The sequence below is a fragment of the Xiphophorus couchianus genome, chromosome 24 (assembly GCF_001444195.1).
Source record: "Xiphophorus couchianus chromosome 24, X_couchianus-1.0, whole genome shotgun sequence".
Lineage (NCBI taxonomy): Eukaryota > Metazoa > Chordata > Actinopteri > Cyprinodontiformes > Poeciliidae > Xiphophorus > Xiphophorus couchianus.
Genome location: NC_040251.1, coordinates 4865149 through 4892088, shown reverse-complemented (window position 1 = coordinate 4892088; position 26940 = coordinate 4865149). Strand labels below are relative to the sequence as shown.

Sequence of the window (26940 nt, the reverse complement as noted above, 5' to 3'; positions counted from 1 at the left end):
TTGATTCCTAAACACCCTCCTTGGCATTATGGTTTTGATGGTAAAACGCACCTCATGTGCTCAGCTGGAGGCCATTAAAGTTTTAAACAAACCGATAAACAATGAATTAAATCACATGTAATAATATAAAAATGCTGAGAATACGTTCTGTGTGAAAATGATAGGGAATGTACAGTTAATTTTATGGAATGTGAGGGGGTATAGCTCAGTGGTAGAGCATTTGACTGCAGATCAAGAGGTCTCCGGATGCCCCCTGCTTTTTCATTAGGTGTTTGGTTTGGTCTGGTTGAGTACTGTCTATGACAACAACAGTACCTCAAATACTAATTCATTTATACTATCCTGGGCAGTTTGGTTTTGAGGGTAAAATGCACCACATGTGCTCAGCTGGAGGCCTTTTGAGTTTTAAACAAATTGATAAACAAGGAATTAAATCACATGTAATAATATGTACATGCTGAGAATAAGTTCTGTGTGAAAATCATAGGGCATGTAATGTTCATGCAACGTGAGGGGGTATAGCTCAGTGGTAGAGCATTTGACTGCAGATCAAGAGGTCTCTGGTTCAATTCCAGATGCCCCCTGCTTTTTCATTAGGATCTTGTTGGATCTGGAAGAAACCTGCATGTGAGAACAATAGTCTATAAAAACAAAGAAACACAAAAGCCATCTTGGGCAACAAGTATCCATAAGCCAAATATTCAACATGTGCTCAACTGCAGGGCTTTCAAAATTTAACCCCATTGATGAACAGGCAACTAAATTGTTTTCATCTACATGATGAGAATACGTTCTGTGTGAAAATGAAAGGATCTGTATGCCAAATATACATCAAATATACATCATGTGCGCATCTGTACAAATTGACCCACTGGGCAACTAAATCATTTTCATCTACAGGCTGAGAGTAAGTTCTGTGTGAAAATGCTAAGGAATGTAACATTCATGCAATGCGAGGGGGTATAGCTCAGTGGTAGAGCATTTGACTGCAGATCAAGAGGTCTCTGGTTCAACTCTGGATGCCCCCTGCATTGGGTCATTGGGTTGTTGGTTTGGTCTGGGTGAAGATGGTCTTTGACAACAACAGCGGATCAAATATTGATTTCCTAACAACATCCTGGGCAGTATGGGTAAAACACACCTCATGTGTTCAGAGTTTTTAACATATTGAACAGGGATTTAAATAATTTGTAATATGTACATGTTGAGACTGAGTTCTGTGTGAAGGGGTATAGCTCAGTGGTAGAGCTTTTGACTGCAGATCAAGAGGTCTCTGGTTCAACTCCAGATGCCCTCTGGTTTATCAATATGAAGATTTTCAATCTGGATAAAATTGACCATTGACAACAGATGGTGACCCTACGCTAATGCTATCCTGTGCAATATGCGTTTGTGTGCTCAGCTGTAGGCCTTTGAAATTTTGAACCCATTGATGAACAGGCACCTAAATCATTTTTTTGTATGTGCTGAAACTAAGTTCTGTCCAAAGATTCTAAGGAATTTAAAGGTAGCACAATGTAACGGGTGTAGCTCAGTGATAGAGCATTTGACTGTAGATCAAGAGGTTTCTGGTTCAACTATGGATGTCCACTGGTTTCGCAATAGCAAGATACACTGCCTGGCCAAAAAAAAAGTCGCCACCTGGATTTAACTAAGCAAATAGGTACAAGCCTCCTATTGGATAAGTACTGCATAGGCGATTATCTTTCAGCTGGCAACAAGTTATTTAACCCCAGCTGATGCAATGAGTAACTCCTCATTTCTTAAACAACCATGGCAAACGACACATCCTGTGGTCGTGGAAAAGACGTTAGTCTGTTTAAGAAGGGTCAAATCATTGGCAGGCATCAAGCAGAGAAAACATCTAAGGAGATTGCAGAAACTACTAGAATTGGGCTAAGAAGTGTCCAACGCATCATTAAAAACTGGAAGGATGGTGGGGAACCATCGTCTTCCAGGAAGAAATGTGGTCGGAAAGAAATCCTGAATGATCGTAATCGGCGATTACTTAAACGTTTGGTCAAATCAAATCGAAGAAAAACAACAGCAGAACTCAGGAGTATGTTTAATTGTGAACGCAAAAGCATTTCCACACGCGCAATGCGAAGGGAACTCAAGGGGTTGGGATTGAACAGCTGTGTAGCCGTAAGAAAACCTCTAATCAGTAAGGCTAACCAGAAAAAAAGGCTTCAGTTTGCTAGGGAGCATAAAGATTGGACTCTGGAGGAATGGAAGAGGGTCATGTGGTCTGATGAGTCCAGATTTACCCTGTTCCAGAGTGATGGGCGCATCAGGGTAAGAAGAGAGGCAGGTGAAGTGATGCACCCATCATGCCTAGTGCCTACTGTACAAGCCTGTGGGGGCAGTGCTATGATCTGGGGTTGCTGCAGTTGGTCAGGTCTAGGTTCAGCAACATTGTGTGCCCAAAGAATGAGGTCAGCTGACTACCTGAATATACTGAATGACCAGGTTATTCCATCAATGGATTTTGTCTTCCCAAATGGAACGGGCATATTCCAAGATGACAATGCCAGGATTCATCGGGCTCACATTGTGAAAGAGTGGTTCAGGGAGCATGAGACATCTTTTTCACACATGGATTGGCCACCACAGAGTCCAGACCTTAACCCCATTGAGAATCTTTGGGATGTGCTGGAGAAGGCTTTGCGCAGACTCTCCCATCATCAATACAAGATCTTGGTGAAAGATTAATGCAACACTGGATGGAAATAAACCTTGTGACACTGCAGAAGCTTATTGAAACAATGCCACAGCGAATGCGGGCTGTAATCAAAGCTAAAGGCGGTCCAACAAAATATTAGAGTGTGTGACCATTTTTTGGTGGCGACTTTTTTTTTGGCCAGGCAGTGTATTTGATGTGGTCTTAGTGAAGCTGTCTACTAAATAATGCCTGTCTGGGTTAAGGATCTTAGTCGTCTACCAGTGTTAACTGGTACAACTATCATCTTTTCAAGCAATTCAGAGTCGCTCTTGGTTACTCTTTGCTTTTGAGAAAAGATTGCCTTTTTGAGGCATTAACTCTGTAGAAGTCTTAATTTTTACCTGATTGCTAACTCTTAGTTGTGATACATGTAGTGCGCCAGTTGGATGATCTGAAAAGTACCAAAACTTGCCTGTTCAATAAACAACCATCCCCGTCTATGAGGAGAAGTGCTGAGCCAAACGAGACTTCTGTTAATGCTATCTTAATACTTTCTAGCATGACCAAAATAGTCACGGAAAATTGTCATCATTCATAGCTTGTGTCTTTTTTCCTCTGATTAGCCCAGTTGAAATTCTTTTTGTCAGATCTGGTGACCTTTATTCTACAGGCCAACAGGAAAGTATGTTTGAGAGAAATGGAAGATATGCAATAAAGTCCCTTGGGCCAGGACTCAAACCTGACAGCCGCATCAAGGACTAAAGCCTCCATAGATGGGTCACACTTTACTCTTCCACCATGGCTGGCCTGGTTGAAACCCAACTCAGTGGAAGAAAGTCCAGTCAGAGAAGTGAAGAGAAATCAGAATCGAACAGAAGTGCATAGGAAGGCAGCAGGCTTTTAATATATAAAATGTCTGAACTTCCAAACCTGATCTCAGATCACGCTGGAAAAAGTAAGAAGAGCTATTTTTGAAAACACAGGGAAGGTTTTCCCAAAGTCTAAATCAATAGATGCACCATGTTGTATTTTTCTTCCCGTATTTCCACAAAGCCACTGTATGAGCCCAATTTCACATTTGACGTAAACTACTGTTTACTCTTTTCGCTTTTCCTCAGCGTCTCAGTTCTCAGCTCATACATGCTGCCAGAATATTCAGCTTGCTCTTAACATAACTGCAATCATAAAAAAAATAATAAACACATAAATCTGAATGCCACAGGCTGCCAGGGCCTGAAAAGGTAACAGCAACATTTTCTACAAATCAGTTCTGGCAAAATACATGAGTCCTTATTATTTTCTGTCAGGGTTGACCTTGTAAGTGCTAGGTCGCTTATCTACAACAACGTGATCAGGGTTTTTCATGATCAAACACTTCAGCACTCCTGTTCTTTGAAAGAGTTCATAAATAAGGAATTTCTGAACATATTAGTGGAGCAAATACACTGTTGACTTTGGACTTAACAGTAAAAATCTCCCACCCAGGGAACTGAAGAAACACTAGCTGTACAATTGTTAAAACTGTTATTCCTACTCGGACCCAAAATAAAAAAAAAAGTTGTGCCTCGCTGAGTTTTGTGTAAATGTACAGACATGTTGGCTTTTTATATGCAGTCTGAAACCCTTCAGCCTCATGTTCTGCCTTTTCTTTCCTGGGATCCTCCAAATTTCAGTGAAAATGGGTTCAGTTTGGTCCAAAGAGAGAGAAAAAAAGCAGCTCTGTGATGCTGTAATCAATGCAACTAAATGTGTGAAACACTATATGTTAAAAAAAAGAAAGAAAAAGCCTTTCTCTGCAGCCTATGAACCATCCAGACAAATTAACATATTTACACACATGACTGATAGATTCTTGTTCTTCCACCAAATCATGTAGGTCTCAACAGTGGGCGGTGATATGTTACCACCACGTCCTTTATGGGACATATACTTTATTTTGACTATTAATAGAACCAAACCACAGGTATTTTGGCCCCATCCTCTGAACGACTCCTTCAACATTTTTTAACATTCTTTCAAGTATTTTTGAGAAGTGATAAAAAACAGAAACAGGACTTCGTTTGAATTTGACAGTAAAACGCTCAACAGTTCCCTGCATGTGTGTCAAGTGGAGCCACAAAGAGCTGTTTCACGTCTACACTTGAGCCTGTAAACAGGCTCATTTGTGCAATTTGCGTGCAACAGAAGGAGAAAGCCGAGCCCAGATTCTGCTGATTGCAGAGTTAATGAAACCCACACTCAGACGTGACGCAAAGGCAGCCTCTCGCGCCAGCCACCGGGCGCAATGTTGAACACCAATGCGCAAGTTTCTTGACAATTGAGAAAAATGTGTTCATTAACATCTGTTTACGTCCAAAAACAGCAATCTGAAGGCAGCCAGAAGTAACGAAAGCTGAAAAAGACATTCCTCTTAGAAGCAGAGTAAACTAACAGCGGCTTCCTTCAGTTGTACTGGCGCAGACAATTTGGCTTAGATAAGAATGATTGAAAAGTTTCTTGGCACAAAAATCTTTGTACAGGATTTAAAGAGTCTGCTGCATCAAATTAATAAATAAACAACCATATTAAATATAGAATATACCTGGCTTGCATCCGAATGTAACTTCAGTTCATCTGAAAAGAAGCAGAATTATGTAGGGTTTTTTTTCTTGCAAATCGTGTTTATATTCACATTTCACCTCTAATATCCACTCAGATGTTTACTGATCTGAACTGGGCAACCTCCAGTAGGGTGTCGTGTAGATTCCAGTCACATTCTCAAATGACCCATCTCACATCAGGCTGACCTCAGCGGTGCATGTTACCCCCCCCAAAAAAAAAACATTCAGAGGAAAAGAACCGGGCCAGTCAAAGCAGTGACAGAGTAATGAGAAGACTGAAGCCAGGCCAGAAAAGGAAAGAAACGGATAGTTTTTGTCTTCACACACGGCCTGCACTTCCTGAGCAGCGTGGTTCTGTCTGCACCCCGTTTGTCCAGGTTTGATGCACTTTTTCAGAAGCCAGAATACCAAGTTGTCAGAAGCTCAGGCCAAAAGAATAAAGAAACTGCTTTGACTTGGGGAACTGTGAGGGTTCCAGAGCTCACACACACTTTCCTGCTTCACTCTGTCGTGTTTATGTTGGTCTGAAATTGTTTACTATGAAAAGTCTTTAATTTGGAGCATCTCTATGAAACAGACAGCTCCATTTAGGAAATGATACCAATGATCAGCAGAGGAAAATACAGCAAATCTTGGTTAACTGTCAAAACGTTTTGCAAGCGTCGACAAATTTGACTTCACTTGTCAAGTACGCGTGCTCTTATTTTGAAAGGATAAAGACTGTTTACACAGCAGTTCCATTTCCTCTCCCATCTGTAGCTCTCTTTAAGAAACTGAGCAAATTGCAAGCATGCAACAAACCAGCAAATTAGGTGTGAAGTAACCAAGTCCATGCTCAACTCGACTGCCACCATTTTTCGAAATTCAAAACCAAACCAGTTAAAAGGTAAACAGCTGCTATGGCTTTGCGTAAAACAGTACATGTAGGTTTGTGAGAGGTCTTAACATTTACATCCAGAAGGACAAGAAAATGATTAAATCCAAGAATTTTTCCCCCCTCCATGTTTACAGTCGAGGCAGAGAAGTTGGGAACCGCATTAGAGGCTCCGTTCCAATCCCAGTTTGGAATTTCATTACAAGTGGCATCAAACACGGTCGAGGGATTCACACTTTGCCTCCACGCTGAGACTTGGAGCCACTTACAGCGTTCCCTGCCCAGCTACAGCAGAGCTGGCGCGGTTTCTCATGCATGCGTCGCAGGTTTCGTCTCCTCGAGTCTCGTTCTCACTTACTTGGGTTTTCTTTGGCGGTCGGAGAGAGCACACCATCCTGCTTCAGACTTCCAAGCAAAACAGAACAGAACCTTCACAAGGGAGACGGCTGATTGAGGAAAGCACAAATAGACTGAAACTAAATAACTTGGTCACACGGATATTTGTCGACCATCTGGTGACCAATTGGAGACATGTTTGTCCTTCAGAAACAGTCATAAAATGACGATGTTCACTTTCAATAGGTTAAATGAACACCGTCAAACAGGATATGCTGCACCAAACCTCTTCAGACAATGAAGCATCCTGATAGAATAAATGAAAATCACGCTGCCTCTTGATCCTTTTTCAACTAAATAGATGACAGATTGAGACAGTGTACCTCTAGCCAGTGTGACATTAATGTAATGTGTTAACAGACTCTTGCTACAGATTCCAGAAAGTCTTTCAGAGCTTTTATTTAGACTTTAGCAGAGTTAAGGGGACAAAGATATGTTGGAAAAACTCAAAATAACAAAAATAAAACCCAAGAGATAGGCTAGAGATGCAAGAAATCATACAATTAAATTCTTGGCCAAGGAAGATATGAGCCGGTTTGACAGATCCACACCACCCAGCGATTGTATCACTTCCTTTCTACGCCAAGGACATCAACCTTAGATTATATCCTAGAAGAAGCGCTGCTAGCAGACAAAGTCAATTCAGATTTGTGAGTCTGCCAACAGGTGAATCCACTTCAACAACTTCATTTTTTTTTATATTCCTGGCCCAATCAAAGTTGCACACAAATTGAAAATTAAAGTCACTCCACCACAAAATACAGTCAGCACAGAGTTAGCAGAGGGCTTTTGGCAAGCTAATCAGAAGTAGCAAACTTTATTCCTAATGATACTGGAGAACAAAAACAAGTAAAAAGCTATCTAATAATAATTTAAAAAAAAAAAACTCAATATGTCCCGACCCCATTAGGGACAAAGGGTGAACAGAAAATGGATGGATGGATGGAAAACTCAATATGCATATAAAAAAAAAAGTTCACTCTCCTCCCAATAAAAGAGGTAATACAGCCTCCAATTCAAACAACTGGTCTAGCTTTAGCTTCTGTTAGCGATGCGTTTGGATCGTCTCAGTCCAGCCACAGGATGCTGGGATTTCAGTGGCGCCGTCTGTTCCCTTCTCTCTCTTCCCTTTACCAGCTTCACTAGGTCTCCTTTCCCTGCTCCAGATTTCTGATTTGACACTTCTGATACCGACTGAACCAGTTTAACACTCTTCTCATTGTTGGCGGATTTTGGTCTCGATTTACATGCGATTTCATTAACACGCGATTTAACAGCCTTCCTTTGGTGCTGCTGATGTCTTCCTTCACCACTTGCAGCTTGTGGCTGTTCAGGATCCTCCTTCAGGTCTTCACCTTTGTTTGTCTACAGAGGAAAATGCAGGATAAGCATTTTACAGCGTTACAACTCAACCGAGAAACAAGTAATGTAAAAGCACTAACTTCCTGCAGGAGGAGGTCTGATTTCAGACCCGTCAATTCTCTCATCAGCTCCCGAATCTTCAGCTGAAAGTCACAATGGTTTACTACAGCAGCTTAATGGAAACGTTTTCTGCAGAATCAGGTTACAAGCAAAACAATTACTTTAAGCCTTTTATATTTTTTTACCTCAGCTCCCATCATTCAATAAAACCCTCAATTTAAATCAGATTGAATTTATATTCAGTTTTTCTTAACATGTTGCTGTCCTCTAGATGAATATCGGGTGTACAAGTCATGTAAATTTAAATTTCAATGCAGAGTCCTGCATCAATTTTGCACAGACGTCCAACAGTCATACCACTGAGGGAGGTTCTGCATCTCAGGATCAACATGTCCGTAATCTTAATTTCGCTATGAGATCTGCTAGGTAAAAATACAATGGCCACTCATCGTTTTAGTCTGTAGAAGTGTAAGAGTACCTTAGAGGTACGCTATAGTCAATGCTAACCATGTCAACCTCTACTACTGGCAGGTATTCTTGGGAGCAACAACTCAGTTAAAAGGTATTTCCTACCTCCTCATTGGCTACTTGCATTTCAAGATGGCCTCTCTTTTCAGCTTCTTTCTTGCACCTTAAACATTCCCAGGTCATTTTCAACACGAGTCTTATTGTCAACATTTAAAGAGACATTTTGTTGAAGGCATTACGTTTCTGCAGCGTTTGCCTCCATCATTGCAATTATCTTCTTTTTTTGGTCAATTAATCTTTGGATTTCTTCCATTTTGATGGCATCCAGAAGTGACTTTGTATCCAGCTGTGTGAAGTCAGAAGGTGAGGTCTCTCTCAGGACCAGTTTGGCCCAGTTGGCCAGATCGTCACTCGACGGGATCTGAAGGGGAAAACATGGGAATTTGTTCTTCAACATGGACAAGGACTGGTTATGTTAGAGCTCCAACTTGTCCCTCTTGACGCTTATATTCTAGTTATGGCAAAGTCGATGCATTTTAAAAGTTAGTGTCACATTTGAAATGTGTTAAATGCCTAATTTTTGGACATTTCAGCAACATTCTTATAGAATCCGCTGCACACTGTAATCCGGAAAACCTTACCAGGCTGAGGGTGACCTGCGCCGTCGCCCTAGACACAAGTGCAAGCTCCAACATCTTCCCATCCATTTTCAGCAGGGCCTGAATCTCTGCCAATTCTTCCTGTGGACAGTTTCACTCTTCAAGAGAGGACAGTTCACCTGTAACAGACTTCTGCCAGAGACCAAAACTACCTGAAGCTTTTTTACATGTTCATCCTCCGCCTTTTTCTTGATGAAGTTTAGGTCATCAGGAGTGAGATGATACCCCTTCATGCCCTTCAGCATGGTATAAGGGTTCTCTAAATTTAAACACAAAGAGGCAGTGGTGAGGAGACAGGTCACCTTAATGTCATTTATTCCAAGAGGCACATCCAAGAGTCAAGTTACCCATTTTAAGACTGCTACAACCAAGCACCTCAACAGCTCCACCTGCCTGTGAAAAGAGAAGATTTGAATGAGTCATGACTGGTGAAGTCATGACTGCAGTGTAGAGCAAGCAATGCACCTCTGCGTTGCTGTTTGGCATCACAGGTTCCACATCCTCAAAATCCAAATGTCTCTTTGCACTCGTCAGAGGAGGAGTGCGGGGCAGCTGACGACCTGATGGGATGTGATTTGCACCGCACGGCACAACTTCAAAGAGCGACTCTTCCATTTCTTTTCTGCTTTTGGGGAGGAACAAAAACAACACCACCACCCAACTCAAGCTCCAAGACTTTGGATAAATGCAGCAACATAAACCAAAGGTAAAACTTCACATTTCAAATTACTGGTTCCTCTAGTTGCTTGCTGATAACTTCCACGAGCCACCATAAATGGCAGCATGACTGACTTTTTGTCAGTCAGCTATCACCTCATGATTGCTTTCAGCTGATTCGGAGCGGCCTGCTGTTCTCTTTTTGACCACCAGATGGAGGCAGAACACAGAAAAACCTTTCGAGAATGAGCCAGGAACAGTACTGTGATTGAAAGTGTGTATTTTACAAAGGTAAAACTGCATACACCATCACCCATTGAGGTCTTCTCCTGTATAAAGCCTAGAGACAGACGGCCCTTTATATGACCGCATGTTGATTTGAACATCATTAAAATCCGTCACACTCGCAGGATTGTTTAACCGTTGTTCTTACAATATTGAACATGGATTTTTAGACAATACCTTTTAGGTTTTATGCAGGAAAACACATAAAATTGTATGTCAAATTTGAATCTTTTGTTGCATATAAAATATGACAATCATTTAAATGTATTTCTTTAAATGATCTCAGAATAAATCAGTAATATAATTTCGTGGGCAACACATTTCTCCTTGACTACACAATCGGTAAATACATCAAATACATTGTTTTCTTACACATCATTTGTTTTGTGCATGTGCAAAATGTACAACAACAACAAAAAAAAATCAATCAGCAATGTCTGTTGGAAGTTTGTATTTGTCAGAAATGTCGATTGTGATTTGTTTTAATTGGATATAGTAACTGAAATTGGGGTGGATCTAAATTGGATATTTGGGAATAAGTCTGATATCTTTACTGGTTTTGATAAACTCATTCTTCAAATTGTGTTATGAGATTCTTGGTTCAAGTTGGGTTAATAAATAAAGTTTTTTGCAGTATGCTCTTGCATAGAATAAATTGCTTACACATGGCTTATGAATTCGTGGGGAATAAATAAATAAAGATTTGTTTCATAATCTGAAGTTTGATAAAAGCAAACACAGAAGAAATCTCTTCTCCTTCCCAAAACCTGTAGAAGTCTGATTTAGGACTAATTTAACAGATTAAAAGGAAATCTTCCATCTAGGAAGAAAACCAGGATTTCCCTTAGTGTATTATAAGCCTGGCAGCCCGCCATGCTTTACTAGAACCCCTGCCAGGCTACGTGTTGTTTGTTTATGTTTTTAGGAAAATAATAGTAATAACAAAAAAAATTGCTTTCACTTAATTTATTTTATTCATTAATTTTTTTAAGCTGGATTGCAAGCGTCTCTGTTGCTCTGAGTATTTCTCTAGCGGAGCAGATTTATTCCTAAAGGATAGGTTTATAGTTTATGCATTTAAAGCTTTACCTCACTTTACCTCAGCAGGATCGCGCGCCTCCTTTAACTCAAACCGCAGACGGGCTGACCTGTATGGATATTTACATCAACTTGCTGTGAGGAATTATGTTTCTTTGGAGAACTCAATGTAAGAGATTAAACCCCGCCCCATTAGCTCTGGTTGCGCAGCTCTATGTGAACCTCAGGAATAACTTGTAGTCCCGAATTCAGAGGTGCGCGTTGTGGGAGTGGTGAGATTTATCTTAGTGAACAAACAGAGCTCAAACTCAGAGACTAAGCTCAGAGCATCAGATTGTTGCTGTGGTAACAAAACAATCCAACTAGGGCTGAAACAATTCCTCGAATGGTTCGAGTACCTCGATTATTAAAATTCCTCGAGAAAAATTTACCTGCCTTGAAGCTTCATTGTTTTATTATTTAGTGCACCGTCTTCAAGCCGGGATAGCATTTGCGTTGCGCGGAGCTCTCACTTCCGCCTCTGAGTTGTTGACGAAAGCTAAGTGTTAGCAGCATAACGTCCAATTTTCAAGTTCGGCCCGTGGGGATTTCATTGATTGATGATAATTCACGGGTTTTCATCGTTTTTGGTGGACCAGTAGGCATCTTTAAAATGACTGGCGCGATGCCTGGAGTACGGCAGCCTTTCTCCTGCTGGTTCAGAGCGAACGGCAGGAAGAGCGCTGAAGGAGTTTTTATACAGGTGAGCGGATAGACTGAACACGGCGGGTGGCTGAGTAGTTGATGCTTGTAGTGTAACTGTAACTTTACGGACGAAACCGCACAATAAATTTCATATCATCCCGGTCTGAACAAATGGGTGGAAGATCGCATCGTGACGGTACACGGCTGATAGATGATTTAGATGATTTTCTGAGTGTGACGAACGAAGGTGCCGTAAATATCCCGTATTGCTCCCCCCTGTTTTTACGTTCGTCCCCTGGTCTACCGGTCCCCGGACTTGCGTTAGTCTGTACCCAGGTCTATTTCCTCCTCTCCGCTCCCATCTTGCGTTTCTTCGCTCGCCTGTTTCCCTCCCCCCAACCATCTCCACCACTCCAAGCCCCCCAACTCATTTCCCGTATTCTCAAACCCAAAGCTGGACAGGTATGGTGCAAGGTGAGAGTTCATCTATTAAACTGACTGAAGAGGAATACATAAACTAAAAGCTGGAGTATTGACATTTTTTATAAGAGTATTTGTGAGCCTGCCTCTTTATTATTAAATTGGATATAATTACAGATCTTTGTATAACTTTTCTTCATGTTAACTTAGAAAGTGAGCTATTATTGTTACAGCTTAGTTTTCTAAACTACAAAAAAAAAGTTACCGTTAGGGATGCTCAAAAATTTTTTTTATCCGATTACTCAATTAATTGTAAGAATAATCGATAGATTACTTGATTACTAAAATATTTGTTTACAACAGCCAACTATGAATACTGTTCTTTGAAGTTTTACACAGTAAAACTTGCCAGCTCCTTTAGCACCATCGATAATCTCAATAATTGATATTCATTTTAATTACATTTTTTGATTTGTTGTTTTTAAGACTAGTTGTGGGTTTAGATAGCGTTTCCCTGGCGTTTCCCAGTAACATATAATTACCTTGTAATATTTTAAGATTTCCTGCCTACTTAACATCTTTTAATACAAAAACACGGTGGACCGCCTCGCCACCCCGACCACCGGGCTGAGCAGGTTTTCTGGGGGAAAACCTGTAGGTAATAATTTACCTACAGCAACTTAAATACTGTAAAACCAAATTAGCTTTAAGTTCTTCCCAGTGAGGCGTTTTGCTTCCATTTAAGCTGAGTAAGCGGCTTGAGAAAATATCTCCCTTTTGCTTTAACTCCCGAAGACAGACAGACAAGCAGGTGTTCAGCCCCAATGCGAGCCGGCTGCACTAATGCCCGGCTATCTTTAAACCGCCCCGCTGTCCCTCATGTTCGCTGGAGCTCCAGGAACTCTGGAGGAGAGTGCTGAGTCGTAAATACCTCTGTTTTTAAGTTGCGCGCTCCCAGCATGCTGACAAGGGTCAGGGAGTGTATGTGGTGGGACAGACCGCTGCTTTTACCGCTCTGGCAGAGTGGAGTGGAAAACATTTACATGGTTTAACGTGACAGCTTGCAATCAAAGCTAATTAACAATTTCATTTTCTCATCTTCTTCACGCAGATAATGTTGTCTGATGTAGAAAATCTTTCACACATTTTGCACTTCATCTTGCTTGTGTGGCAGCAGATGTGATGAAGGTGAATTTTTTACTACAGGCATTTACCAAGCTACGTTTGAATGGCACGTTTTCTTGTTTGTCACATTTTGAAGGGAACTGAACCTCATTATTAAGAAATGTTTATACCGACAGGAAAGATGAGGTCATTAAATACTAATCAAAGGGCTGTCACCATTTTCCCCATTTCAACAAAAGTGGAGCTTGGCATAACTCGGATTTGTATGAATCTTAGAGAAGCTGCATTTTCATCAACCGCATAATTGCTCAATTTGACATTTCAAAAATAAATTTGCTTAATAAAAACATGCAAATTTAAAACAAAAACTTTTTTTTTTTTTTTTTTTGCTGCTGGGATGAGGTGGTTTTGCAACATTGGTTTATTTCATAAAACTGCAATGGAAACACTTTTGTTGCATCGCAGTCACATGATCAACAACCGGTAGTTGCCACAGGCAGAAACCATGAAGAAGAAAAAGACAGGAAGTACTTGGAGGATTGTGGTGTGTCATGTTTTTATCGACTTATCATGTGAACAGACTTATTCACATTTAAATTTGAATTGTTTTACTTGATTAATGCAAATACTGCAATTGCAAAATTGTAGTTTCTCTGCCTTTGAAAGGGTGACTTCATATGAAGTTTGCTGATTCTTAAGTCCGTCCCTGTGACGGACAGATGCCGGCAGGCTGCCATTTCTCTTTCTGAAATGCCTCTTGTGTTCCGCAGCAGCTCTCCTGTGCCAGGGAAAGTGTCCTGAAAAGGGCATGTCCAGCTGCTCCGACACGTAAAGCTGTGGCCGTGCGGAGCAGACGGGTCGTAAAGGGAATGGACAAAACAGCAGGGGCAGGTGCTGCCGCCCCCTGAGCCCATCATGACGGGCCCATTTGTGCTGCTGTGTGGAACGTGGAGAAATTTTCAATTTAGACATCTAAAATCAAACGCATGAACATGAAGGGAAGCTTCTCAGTTTGTTTTTTCCTTCACTCTCCATGTTTTAAAGCTTCAAAACATTTCACAAGGCAGTGAATTCGATTTTAAAGCTTTAATTTTTAAGACGAGGTGAGTGATGAGGAAAATATTGCGTTTTTATGAAACACCCTCCACTGCCTCAAGTTTAGCTTACAAGTGTCGTGACCTGTAAATCTGGCAGCAGATTTAAATGATGATGGCATGTTGATTTCTGGCCGCGGGTTTATTTATAATCTCGCAGCACACGCCGTTAAAAATAGACTTTAGTGTTTGAAACCGGAGGCGACCCAAAACTCGCCGATGGGATGAAAGCGAAACCTCCAATCTCATTATGTAATTTTTCTTTCTTTTTAAAGTTTGTTTTTAAATTCATATTGGAGCTATTTTCACATTTGTGAAGAGTGTCGAGTCACTGTGAGTCAGTCGGATGACGTTCCCATGGTTACTTTCCGTTTTGACATAATGTTGCGTTTCCTGTCAATTCAGGTTAGGAATAAATGTGGGCGTGTTGCTTAGAGGGTTAGAAATTGCAATTTTTAAATTTGATTTTGCAAAGAAATTTAAATGGTCTTCACTTTTATTTAAGAATTGAATTTCTTGAGTTGCTTTTTTTTTTTTAAAAAATGACATCAAATATCCATACTTTCAAATATGGAGAACCGTGGCTTGGGATTTTACACTGAGGCTGCTGTGGCGGTAACACCTGACCGGCGGCTACAACGCTGAGAGGCTGCTGTGGAGGCAACACATGGTAGGCGGCTACAATATCTGAGGTGGGTCTCCATACCTGAACTACGGCTACAATGCTGGGCTGCTATTGCTGAGATAACACCTAGCGGCTGCGACTACGCTGGGTTCCCACTACAGTATCTGACTGGCGGCAACAAAGCAGGGTAGCTGCTGCAACTCCTGAGCTGGAACTCCAACGCCGGACCATCAAATTGTTCAGAGTAAACGGAAATGTCGAAAAGAAATACGAAGCAAAGTCGATCCACGACAGAGGAGGAGTTTGAGGAGATAAAGAAATCCTTGGATTTCATGTCTGGTGAGATAGCAACAATCTCACAACAACAAAAACTAATAATGAACTTAATGGGGGAGGTTAAAGAATTGAAGAGACAGAATGTAGAGAAAGACAAGCAAATAGCCTTCCTGGAACATCGTGTGGCTGATTTGGAACAGTACAGTCGAATGAATGATGTTATAATTAGTGGGTTGGAAATGAAGCCACGATCATATGCCCGGGCTGTTACAGAAGCAAACAATACCGAAGAAAGGGATGAAGAGCAAGGAACTTTTGAAAAACAGATAATATCATTCTTCAGCAATAAGGGAATCAGCATTGATAATAATGGCATTGAAGCTTGCCATCCAATTCCACAAAAAAACAAAGGACTTAAACCAGCTATTGTAATGAGATTTACAAACAGGAAACACAAAAATGAACTCTTAAAACAAGGAAGGAAATTAAAGGGAACCAATGTTTATATAAATGAGCATCTAACCAAACTAAACGCAGATATAGCAAGACAAGCACGTTTTCTCAGGAAACAAAAGAAAATACAATCAACATGGACCTCAAACTGCAGAGTCTATATCAAATTGAACGGTTCACCGGAAGAAGCTAAGATACTGTTCATCAGAAAAATTGAAGAGTTGGACAAATATCAGTGAAACATGATAACCGGGTAACCATGATCAACTTTCTGAAAACCAGTGATGATAAGAAAATATATATATGAACATAGACACAGATATTGACCCCGACAACAATTTTCTTGATTATTTGAATGACAACTGCCATTACTATACTGATGAGAACTATAGCCAATGCTATAATTCGGATCAAGAAATGTCAATTATTCACTTCAATAGCCGTAGCCTTTATGCAAATTATGACAAAATAAAAGAATATTTACATCAACTAAAAAGGTCATTTAGCGTTATAGCAATAACAGAAACCTGGCTCACCTCTGAGAAGGGAGTAGATTTCCCACTGGAGGGGTATGAGTTCAATTACGTTAACAGAAAGAATAAAAAAGGTGGAGGTGTTGCTTTGTACATTAAGAATGATCTAAAATATAAGATGCTAGAAAAAATGTCAATGCCAATTGATGAAGTTATGGAATGTATTACTATTGAAATCCAATTTGAAAAGCAGAAAAATATAATGGTCAGCTGTGTATACAGAGCACCGGCATCTGATACTGACATCTTTACAAATTACATGGAAACATTGTTTGCTAAGATGCATCAAAAGGTAATTTTCATCTGTGGAGACTTTAATATTGATATGCTGAATCCACATATGGTTAAAAGTACATCTAACTTTATTGATTCTATACATAGTTTAGGTTTATATCCACTAATTACTAAACCAAGCAGAATAACAACACAGAGTTCAACCCTGATTGACAATATATTTACTAATTATATGGAAAGTGAATTGAGAAGTGGACTTCTTATAAATGATATCAGTGACCATCTACCAGTGTTTGTTATACTTGAAGATGTTTGCAGAAAAATAAACAAGGTCACAAACATCACTTACAAAAGAATAATATCAGAGGACTCAATAAGAGCATTAAGAAAAGATCTTCAATCACAGAACTGGAAAGTGTTGTATGAAGAAAGAAATATTGATAAGGCTTTTGACATATTCACCGAAATATTTAAAGCATTTTATGATAAAAACTGTCCAATCGTAACTTGTAATTACAGGCAAAAAAACAAACATAAGCCTTGGATTACAAAAGGCATACATAAGGCATGTAAGAAAAAGAATAATCTATATAAACAATTTATAAAATATAAAACGGTTGAAGCAGAACAAAAATATAAATCTTATAAAAATAAATTAACTATTATTATGAGAAAATGCAAAACAGATTATTATTCTAAAATATTAGAAAATAATAAACTAAACATTAAAGGAATTTGGAAAACTTTACATAGCTTGATAAGAAAAAATTCTTCTAATACTACTCACCCTAAATATATTATTTATAATGATAAAACCCTGAATGAAAAAGTTGGGATAGTAAATGGATTTAATGAATATTTTGTAAATGTAGGGTCTACGTTAGCAGAACAAATAAATAAATCAAACCCACTGGATGGGGATTCATCGGAAATATGTATTAAGCAAAATACATCAGCTATGTACCTGAAACCAGTAGACAAAATTGAAATTAAGGAAATAGTTAATCAATGTAACAATAAAAAATCAATGGACTGGAAGGACATTAACATGTCACTTATAAAACAGATAATTGATGATGTGGCAGATCCTCTAACTTACATTTGCAACCTGTCATTCATTTCTGGAACATTTCCAAATGCAATGAAAATAGCGAAGGTTATTCCTCTATTTAAATCTGGAGATAAGAATATAATTAGCAACTATAGACCAGTGTCACTTCTCTGTCAATTTTCAAAAATACTAGAAAAAGTTTTTAGTAAAAGGTTGGATAATTTCATTGAAAAGCAAAACATTCTGACTGATTGTCGGTATGGTTTTAGAGAAAAAAGATCAACTTCGATGGCACTGATGGCATTAACAGAAGAAATTATAGACAATATGGATAAAAAGAAATGTGCAATTGGTGTATTTCTGGATCTCAAAAAAGCTTTTGATACCATTAATCATGACATGTTATTAAAAAAACTGGAAAGGTATGGCATTAGAGGGGTGCCATTAAACTGGATTAGGAGCTACATTGGAGATAGGAAACAATTTGTAGAATTAGATGGTCAGAAATCAGATGTACTCAACATAACCTGTGGAGTTCCGCAGGGATCAGTTTTGGGACCCAAATTGTTCATTTTGTATATAAATGACATAGTTAAAATATCAAATCTTATAAAATATATTATATTTGCAGATGATACAAGTATCTTCTGTACCGGAGAAAACATTCAACAACTCTCTAAAGTGATCAACACAGAAATAGAAAAATTACAGCATTGGCTCAAAAACAATAAATTATTTGTAAATTTAGATAAAACCAAATTTATGATATTCGGAAACAATAAAAAACAGGAAAATAATCCAATTAAAATATCAATTGACAGTGTTAATTTAGAAGAAGTACATGAAATAAAATTCTTGGGTGTCACATTAGATAATAAATTCAGCTGGAAACCACACATCGGACAAGTAAAATCTAAAATAGCCAAGAGTGTTGCTGTTATAAGAAGAATTAACTTCGTACTAGACTATAAATCTTTGTTTATTCTATATAATACACTCATTGCACCACACCTGACATATTGTGTGGAAGTCTGGGGGAATACATACAAAACAAATTTACAGCAATTATACCTCTTACAAAAACAATCCATCCGAATATTACATAAAGTGGGATACTGGGAACACACAAACCAGTTATTTATTAAATCAAATATACTGAAATTCTGGGACCTGGTAACATTTAAAACGACACAATTCATGTTTAAGGTCAGACATCAAAAACTTCCACACAGTATACAGGAAATGTTTGCTGACAGAGAGGGTGGGTATTATCTAAGAGGTGAAGGATATTTTAAAAAACAACATATTAGAACAACAAGGAAGAGTTTTTGTTTATCTGTGTGTGGAGTAAATGTCTGGAATGGATTGAATGATGAGTTAAAACAAATTACAAATGTAAACCAATTTAAAAAGCTGATTAAAGCAGAGCTCATTTCAAAATATGCTGTATAAGATGTTTAATATCCAATAGGCTATAATGTAATTGATGATATAAATAGTACTTAAAATAATTTTGTATAGTTATACATGATGGAAAAATGGAAAAAATGTTCTTTTTGATGTTATGACAGTTCATTGTAAATACATTGACAAGTAGGAAAGGGGCAGGACATTATAAGATGTATTTTCTACCTGCTCCTTTTCGAACAGAAAAATTTTGCATGTCACATGGGCATAATAATTTGTTTCATATTTTATTTCTTAAGTTGTTTCATTCCATTTTATTTTATTTTCTTTTTGATTGTTTTAAAGTCTGTTCGAAATAAATAAATAAATAAATAAATAAATATGAACGTTGTAGGTTTTCATCAGGTGTCCCATCTTTTTTTACATGACTGTATAAATGATATTAGCCATAACAATGTTTAGTTCATAAAAGATTGACTAAACTGCATTAGAATCAGCATGACGTTAACCTAATACAGAACAGCTGAGCTGAGCTGAAAGTGATTATTAAGTTCACATCCTGTCACATCTGGACAGCTTCGATCTGCACACCAGCTGGAAATTTACCAGAATATTTCTCTCTCTCTCTTTTTTCCCCCCCACCATTTCTATTTTTAAATGACTCATCAACACATTGGTCAAACTGTGCTGTTGGCAGAAACTATGCCGTTCCTGCTTTAGCTGCTTTGCTAAAGCACAGCTAGCTGTATGAGGAACTTAAAAAAGTAGCAGTTTATCAGTGTTTTTTTCTTTTATCCTTTTTAAAATTTTTTGTAAAACATGCTGAAACATAATTTTTTAGACTTTCACAAAGTAGACCTGCTGCAGCCTCTCTGTGTTTAGACGGGTGTCTTTCAGACGGATCCATTTGAGAAGTTGCTGCTGCCACTGACTGTGTTCCATTTTTGTTTTCACATCCAGTAGAAAGTTCACCTGGTTTAGATTCTCCTTGGTTAGTTGAAGGACATTTGCCCCTTTTAAACTGTTGAAGGTCAAAGTCAAGTTCATTTGCACAGCACATTTCCGACAATTTCTTTTACAAGCTAAAATGCAGTTAAAATAAATAAAAAAGCATTGAAATTATGCATAAATAACACACAAACAGCACATTATGACAATAACAAACAAGCTAATGACTGTTTAAGGAAAGACTTTTGGTCACAATGAGCTGGAGGTTTAAAATGTCCCAGTGTGTGTGCAGATCTAATATGCATTTCAGCTGGAGCGCAGAAGGAGCTAGAATATTTAGCGGCTTAAGAGCAAAAAAAGTCAACTTTTTGGATCCTTTAAATTACAGGAAGCCAGAATAGAAAGAAGGTGAAGAAAGTAGAAAGTGTGCTAACGTCTTCCTTCTAGACTCTAGGAGGAAGAAATTTGTATACGACGTATACAAATTTGTCATCTGCAATGAGTAAAACAAGGTTAAAATTTGTCCACTTTTTTTTTCAAAGATATATAAAAGATCAGACATGAATATGTGAATACTGAAAGAACTTTAATATTTAATATGCCGCTCCGGTTCTTCATTGCTGCATCGCCATCACTGTTCGTTTCGAGCACTTTCATCCTTGAATCAATCACGATATTTAATTCCAAACTCCAAAAAGGGGAGCTTCTGGTATTTCTTTTTTACTCCACAGAATCGCTGAGTCACATCTCTTCTTCCGTTTCTCGATGACAAACGGTAATTTCTTTCAAGACCTCTGGCGAAAAAAAAAATCCCTTTGTTCCAGAAGATCATATGTAAGTCCCGATGTGACAGACAAACCTTAGCGCTTCCTTCCATGTTCAGGTATAGAAGAGGCTGCAGTGACGTAAACACACACCTGACTAAGCGGGTCAAACTAAAGAGTCGTTTGAAGGTCACAGAAAGTCAGAACCTGTTTGCTTTCTCTGGAGGAACATGATAAAAATACAATCTGTGGCTCAACAACGGCTGTAATTTTGTTACGACTCAGATGTCAGCAGGCTTTGACTGGACCACGGCCTTTTTCTTGATAAAATGACGCTTGTACCTTTATTTGGTGGCCATATGGCAAGTGCTTGGGAGGGGAAGGGCAGCCGCGTCTGAAGGTGCCAAAGGGGAGGGTGGTTTAAATTTAACCGCAACAAGGCAGATATCTGCAAGACAGCCAACCCCCCCCCCCTCTGGTTGCCTCTCCCTCCTCTCCTCTCCTCTCCCACAAACACATAGCCAGACGGCAGCAGCAGCAGCAGCACACACGCAGCATCCCGTCAACCTGGACTGGCAGAAGAGGATAACGGAGGACAAGGCGCTGAGGAGGTGTGAGCTGCAGGCTGCAGGGAAGCACTGCAGAGGCGCCGCGGCTTGGCGGTGAGAGGTAAGGCTGGAGGAGCCGGCTGGGCGTGTTTTTGCTGCACCGGTCGAGACGGACGCGTGGCCGCGTGACGACGAGCACGGGAAGTGAGCTGCAGCTTTTTACTCAGCAGGGAATCGGTCTGTGATTCTGCAGGTTCTTGAAGTTGACGGATTGTGAGCGGGATGCAACGCCGGCGTGGCAGCTTCTCTGTGCCGTTCTTGCTAATTGGACAGATTCAGATTAGACTCGTGAGGAGGAGGAGGTGGTCGCCTCTCGATTTAACCTAATGGGATTGAATTGACTCTGATTGGTTTGAGAGAATATTGAAAATTTTGATTTCCACTTTGCTGCCTCTCTGCTGGAGAGCGGAAATGAGCGAGTAAAGGAGAACATGATGATGGGAGGCTGCTGGCTGCAGTCGGGGAGTTTCCAAACGGCAGCAGACAGTAACTGGGAGCAGCGAGGGCGCCGGCAGAGGGAGGTCAGGTTACCGTTCAGCACTCACAGCTCAGTTTGGAAACACTCTAAGGCCGCTGGACAGAGGTCAAATGTCAGGCCAAGGGAGTATTTTTCAGCACAGATCACATTATTTCTGAACAAAACTCTCTTTTCCCCAGAAACTGTGTTTTAAATAAAAAAAAAAAAAACAAAAAGAAAAAAAACAGAAGGAGCGCTAGATTTGTAATTTGTCACAAAAACAGCATCAGTAGAATCAAGTCAGAGCTTGATTATGAATTTCTGCTTTGCATTAAGAACCCAAAAGTGATTAGCACATGCTCACTCAGAGTCCATGTGGATTAGCCCTCAGTTTCATCTAAAAGGTTTTAATATAAAGACTGCAACTTAGAGTGCACTACGTTACCCAGAATACATCACCAACACTGTAAAACATTATGGCTATATCATGCTGTGGGAATGTTTAACGTATGAAATCTGCAGTTCCTTGAAATTCACTCAAAAACATTTCTAGCTATATATTTTAATAGTTCAAACACCACATGTATCTTAACTTAGAGCATGGAAATAAATAAGGAGCAGTATCTTTTTTTTTTTTTAAATAACTACAAAACTCGTTAAAATGAGAACGTTGTTGTTTATTTTCTTTTTATTTTTGTTAAAATATAACTTTTTTTCTGATACATTTTGGATTAATGTTTTAAATCCAAACTATATACTCTTAGATGAGAAAGATCTTCACAGTGAAACAGAAACACCTCTTGGGATTTTCAGATGTTTTCTTGAAGAAACAGGGTGAGACGAATTATAACAAACTCCTTTCTGACTTTAACACGACCGTAATCGGTCAGTGGAGCCTATTTTTACATGTCATTTAAATGGGAAGCTTTATGACAAAGGTGAGATATAAAACTCATCTTGTTAAAGTGAGAAAGCTTTCTTGTTTTAACAAGTTTTGCGTCTCGTCTTAACGAGGAGGTCTTCTGGTTTTCTTGATTCACACATTTTCACCAGAGTTTTTCTGTAAAATATTTGATTGTATTGTTTTAGCTCTTGCATAACAGCATTAAAGACGGAGTTTAAATTTTTCAAAAATCAAATTCACTGTTTAAGTCGAATAGGATTTGGTGAGGGTTTGAGTTGGTGGCAGGAAGTGACAAGTTAATCTGTCTGATAGCTGAAGGGAGCCTCCCGCTGCTACGCTAACACGACTCAGAGGTGTCTGTTTAGCAGATTGACCAGCAAACAGCCGGATGTTGGAATACGTTAAAGCTTAGCGAATATGTCATGGATTTTCAATAGAACAGAATAAGGAAATGGGGTCTAATTTTATGGAGCCGTGCAAAACACACAAAAAAAATTAATCATTTGTAACTTTAAAACCAGAGAGAAGGAAACCATAACTGAAAGAAACCATGAGGAGTCCCAATGCCCTTTCACAAAAGTGATGGTAGCCTGTGCACAAAATTCTAATGGTGGTGGCAGTGTCATGCTGTGGGGAATCTTTGCTTGAGTGTTTATGTCGTACCATGAGCTGCTTGTGTCTTTGGTTAGACAGATAAGAACAGTTTGTTACTGGATTCATCGTCAAAGCTTTACCTAGCTCAGGTTTAACTTTTGTTTGGATCGTATTTGCACTTTTCTCCCTACTCTGAGCCTGATTTACACAATTTCACAAGTACCAGCATTTATGTGACTCTCTAGAAGATTCAATCTGGGATGGAAAGCAAACAGCAATTCCCCGAGTCAGCAGGAATAAAAGCCAGATTCCACTGCAGTCGTTCAATCGATCAAAATCAATCAAACTTTATTTGTATAGCACATTTCAGCAGCAAGGCATTTCAAAGTGCTTTACATCGTATCAAACATAGAAACACAAAGCAACATAGAATCAACAATCAAAACACGACATTAAGTCAGGTTCCATCAATAAATTTGTAATTGATTACGTTTCAAATACAATCCTAAACAGGTGGGTTTTTGGTCGAGTTTGCATCCATAGAAGGTTTAGCTGTTGCACTCCTACTGTGTTATATGGAACAAAATACCTGTTGCTATTTTAATTCCCACTCACGCTCACAATCACACAGTTTAAAACGATGTAGACAGCATTTTAATGGGCTTCTGGCACAAGGCTCCGTTCACCTCTTTCACGGAATTTCGAGCGGGGACTCCGCCGTCCCTCACGATTTTTGTGCAATTCTATGGTACCTGTTAGTGTCTAGAATTTACAGGGTTTGTGTTACACGCAGTGACTCTCAGTCATGCGCCGTTTTTCTTCCGGCACTAGGCTCCGTACACATCTTTCACGGAATTTCGCTCTGGGACTCCTTCGTCCCTCAGGGATTTTTGTGCAATTTCAACATAGAATCAACAATCAAAACACGACATTAAGTCAGGTTCCATCATTAAATGTGTAATTGATTACATTTCAAATACAATTCTAAACAGGTGGGTTTTTAGTTGAGATATAAAAGAAGTCAGTGTTTCAGCTGTTTTACAGTTTTCTGGAAGTTTGTTCCAAATTTGTGGTGTATAGAAGCTGAAAGCTGCTTCTCCTCGTTTGGTTCTGGTTCTGGGGATGCAGAGCAGAACCAGAACCAGAAGACCTGAGAGGTCTGGAAGGTTGATACAACAACAGCAGATCTTTAATGTATTGTGGTGCTGATTTATAAACTAACAACAGTATTTTAAAGTCTATTCTTTGGGCTACAGGGAGCCAGTGGAGGGACTTTAAAACTGGTGTTATGTGCTCTATCTTCCTGGTTTTAGTGAGAACGCCAGCAGCAGCATTCTGGATCAGCTGCAGCTGTTTGATTGATTTGTTGGACAGACCTGTGAAGACGCTGTTGCAATAATCAATACGACTGAAGATGAACGCATGGATGAGTTTCTCTAGATCTGGCTGAGACATTAGTCCTTTAATCCTGGAAATGTTCTTCAGGTGATAGAAGGCCGACTTTGTAACTGTATTTATGTGGCTCTGGAGGTTCAGGTCAGAGTCCATCAGTACTCCCAGGTTTCATTCAGTTTAATCATAAATCATGTTTTGTCTTAAACATATCTCAGAATGATATTCATGTAAACAAATTGATTTTTGGAAATGAATGGATGGATGATGGATGGATGGTTGGTCAGTTGGTTAAAATTTAAAAACAGGATATTTTCCCTTCAGATTAGCAGTGTGATAGTAGCTGCAGGATCATCAATAACTCCTTCCAAATTTGTATGAAAACCATTTATTTTTTACACACAAGCGGATTATTTTGCTGTTCATCATTGAGAAATGACTTCAGATTCCAAGTCCAAATAGAAGAAAGAAAAAGAAAAAAAACTGGTAAAAGATCAACTAAACTTTTGAATATTTACAGAGAATTTCCTTTAATATTTATATTTACACATGCTAATGGAGCTTTTTCATCTTTAATTCAAGTAAACTGAATTAATTCCAGTTAATTAGACAAGGGATGAGTTCCACTTCCTCCAATCGCTGCCTTGTCAATAAGACAAATTCATCATTCTTGCAAAAACAGATGAAAAGGCTTTCATAAATCATATTTTAGTTTATAACACATTATAAATGAAGATCAGGCGTTTCCACGGTGAACCTTCCCTACCTTGTGTGCTGTCAGGATACTGACAGATTGAGGCCAGTGGGTCGGGGGTCATTAACACGAACCTCCTGACACCCTGAGCTCCACCAGGTGGTGGACGGATTAGACGACCCGACTCAGAAGGCTTTACTGCTGCTTGATTCAGTCATGGAGTGAAGATGAACTCTGTCCTCCGTGTCAGGAGCAGCAGACAAACTTCTCTTTGTTGTCTCTTTAGAACTGGGAGGAACCCCGTCAGTCGGGTCAAGCATGAGGGGAAACAGAGTTGGGCTTTCAGGTCCAGAGATCCTGTTTCCCTCACAGAACTGCAAACCGCTCAGGGAAAACGTTTCTATATATACAGAGAGAAACAGCGGTGTTGTTTCGACTTTAGACGGACTCTATTTCTCACAGCTCGGCCTTCTGCTGTCAAGCGAATATCAGCTTCGCCAGCAGGCGGCCGCTAAAGATCAGGTGCAGTATGCTTTCGTGGAAGCCGCTCCTATGAGGGAAGGTGAGGACAGGAAAACGTCAAAGGCAGACCGATTTGGATGGCGTGTGACTCGTCTAACTTTTCCAGTGTTAAGACGATGGTATCGTTTTAAGATGGCTGATAAGTAATCAGTAGAAACTCCAGCTGCGACAGACAAAAATATTCCCGCTAGTCTGCCTTACGCTATTCCAGTCGATTCTCATCTCCCTCCACTGCTCCCTCTGGGATTCCTCCAATTGAGTTCAATTTCAACCAAGCCAATCAGCGAATACAAAGATTTTCTGCGCTCTTCTATAAGTGTAGTCTGCCTGCGGTTGTTCAGCAATGGCAGCAGAGGAAGTGAACGAAGCTGTTCAGTCCATGTTGGCCACACTTCCAAATACTGAGCAATTATAGTCAGAGCAAGAAGAACGATTAAGATATTTTATTGTTGACAAAGACGTTGTTCCGGTTGGGGTTTCCTCTCTTCGCAGCGGGGAATGGTTGTTTACAGCGGTAATGTCACAGCCAAATGGTAGCGATTGGGTAAAATCAGATCCAATCACTTAAGACTTCAACAGAGTCCATGCCGAGGGTTCAGATCCTGAGGACGAAGCAAAGCGTGTAATAAGAGGCTGGTTTTTACCAGGCTCCCCAAAACCCACATCAAGGTTACTAATGTGAAGAGTAGGGATGTAACTGTGCAAAAAAATGTAAAACCCTTTGCTTATCCTAGAAAAAATACTCCAAATTCTATACCTTTCTTGGTATTTGCCTTCTTGTAGCCATCAGCCGGTCCTGAATCAGTCTTTGAAGGGTTTTGCTTAAAGTCACTCCACAGCACTTTCTATTTCCTGATTCTGACAGTACTTATAGGGTTTACTGCCACGTTTTGATTCATTGTTTGATTCATTTGATTCACATTCGGCCACTTTCAGTGTTTTACATCCAGTAGAGTCCATGGTAGATTTTATGATGGCTGTCTCAATCTGCCCATCTGTGTTCCACTAAACCAGCTGATTCCATCAACTCTTTACCTTTTCATAGAAAGTTCTCCTGAATCAGCGTGTCAGTGTGTTCAGCATCAGAGGTGAAC

At 39.5% G+C, this 26940-nt stretch overlaps 2 protein-coding genes and 3 non-coding genes across 6 annotated transcripts in view; 4 read left to right on the top strand and 1 right to left on the bottom strand.

Annotated features, from left to right (window-relative positions):
• The first annotated feature begins 512 nt into the window (after window positions 1-512).
• Window positions 513-584, top strand: trnac-gca (transfer RNA cysteine (anticodon GCA)). The gene has a single exon. It is a non-coding gene; the product is annotated as a tRNA-Cys (tRNA).
• Window positions 585-956: 372 nt separating this feature from the next.
• Window positions 957-1028, top strand: trnac-gca (transfer RNA cysteine (anticodon GCA)). The gene has a single exon. It is a non-coding gene; the product is annotated as a tRNA-Cys (tRNA).
• A 197-nt stretch (window positions 1029-1225) lies between these two features.
• trnac-gca (transfer RNA cysteine (anticodon GCA)) lies at window positions 1226-1297 on the top strand. The gene has a single exon. It is a non-coding gene; the product is annotated as a tRNA-Cys (tRNA).
• Window positions 1298-6906: 5609 nt separating this feature from the next.
• On the bottom strand, window positions 6907-9930 carry LOC114140342 (caldesmon-like). Its single transcript, XM_028010131.1, has 10 exons — window positions 9812-9930; window positions 9547-9703; window positions 9429-9474; window positions 9234-9340; window positions 9064-9162; window positions 8662-8843; window positions 8528-8585; window positions 7975-8037; window positions 7478-7897; window positions 6907-7404 (listed from the first exon to the last, which is right to left on the bottom strand). The coding sequence occupies exons 2-9, from the start codon at window positions 9694-9696 to the stop codon at window positions 7568-7570; spliced, it is 1035 nt and encodes a 344-aa protein (XP_027865932.1). The 5' UTR covers window positions 9697-9703; window positions 9812-9930; the 3' UTR covers window positions 6907-7404; window positions 7478-7567.
• An 84-nt stretch (window positions 9931-10014) lies between these two features.
• The window catches only part of filip1l (filamin A interacting protein 1-like), a 78931-nt gene continuing 62005 nt past the window's right edge, over window positions 10015-26940 (top strand). Inside the window, exon 1 of one of the 2 annotated variants that reach the window (XM_028010126.1) lies at window positions 10015-10029. The gene's annotated coding sequence lies outside the window, so the exon portion shown is untranslated. Of the gene's footprint in view, window positions 10030-21194; window positions 21345-26940 lie in introns of those variants that run through there. The other variant, XM_028010125.1, reaches the window with a different exon arrangement.

Coding starts and splice junctions, on each gene's coding strand:
- LOC114140342 (XM_028010131.1), bottom strand. CDS start 9,696: ATGGAAGAGTCGCTCTTTGAAGTTGTGCCGTGCGGTGCAAATCACATC. Junction 9,341..9,428: donor TTGTAGCAGTCTTAAAATGG/GTAACTTGACTC, acceptor GTTTAAATTTAG/AGAACCCTTATACCATGCTG. Junction 8,586..8,661: donor GAGGCAAACGCTGCAGAAAC/GTAATGCCTTCA, acceptor GGAATGTTTAAG/GTGCAAGAAAGAAGCTGAAA.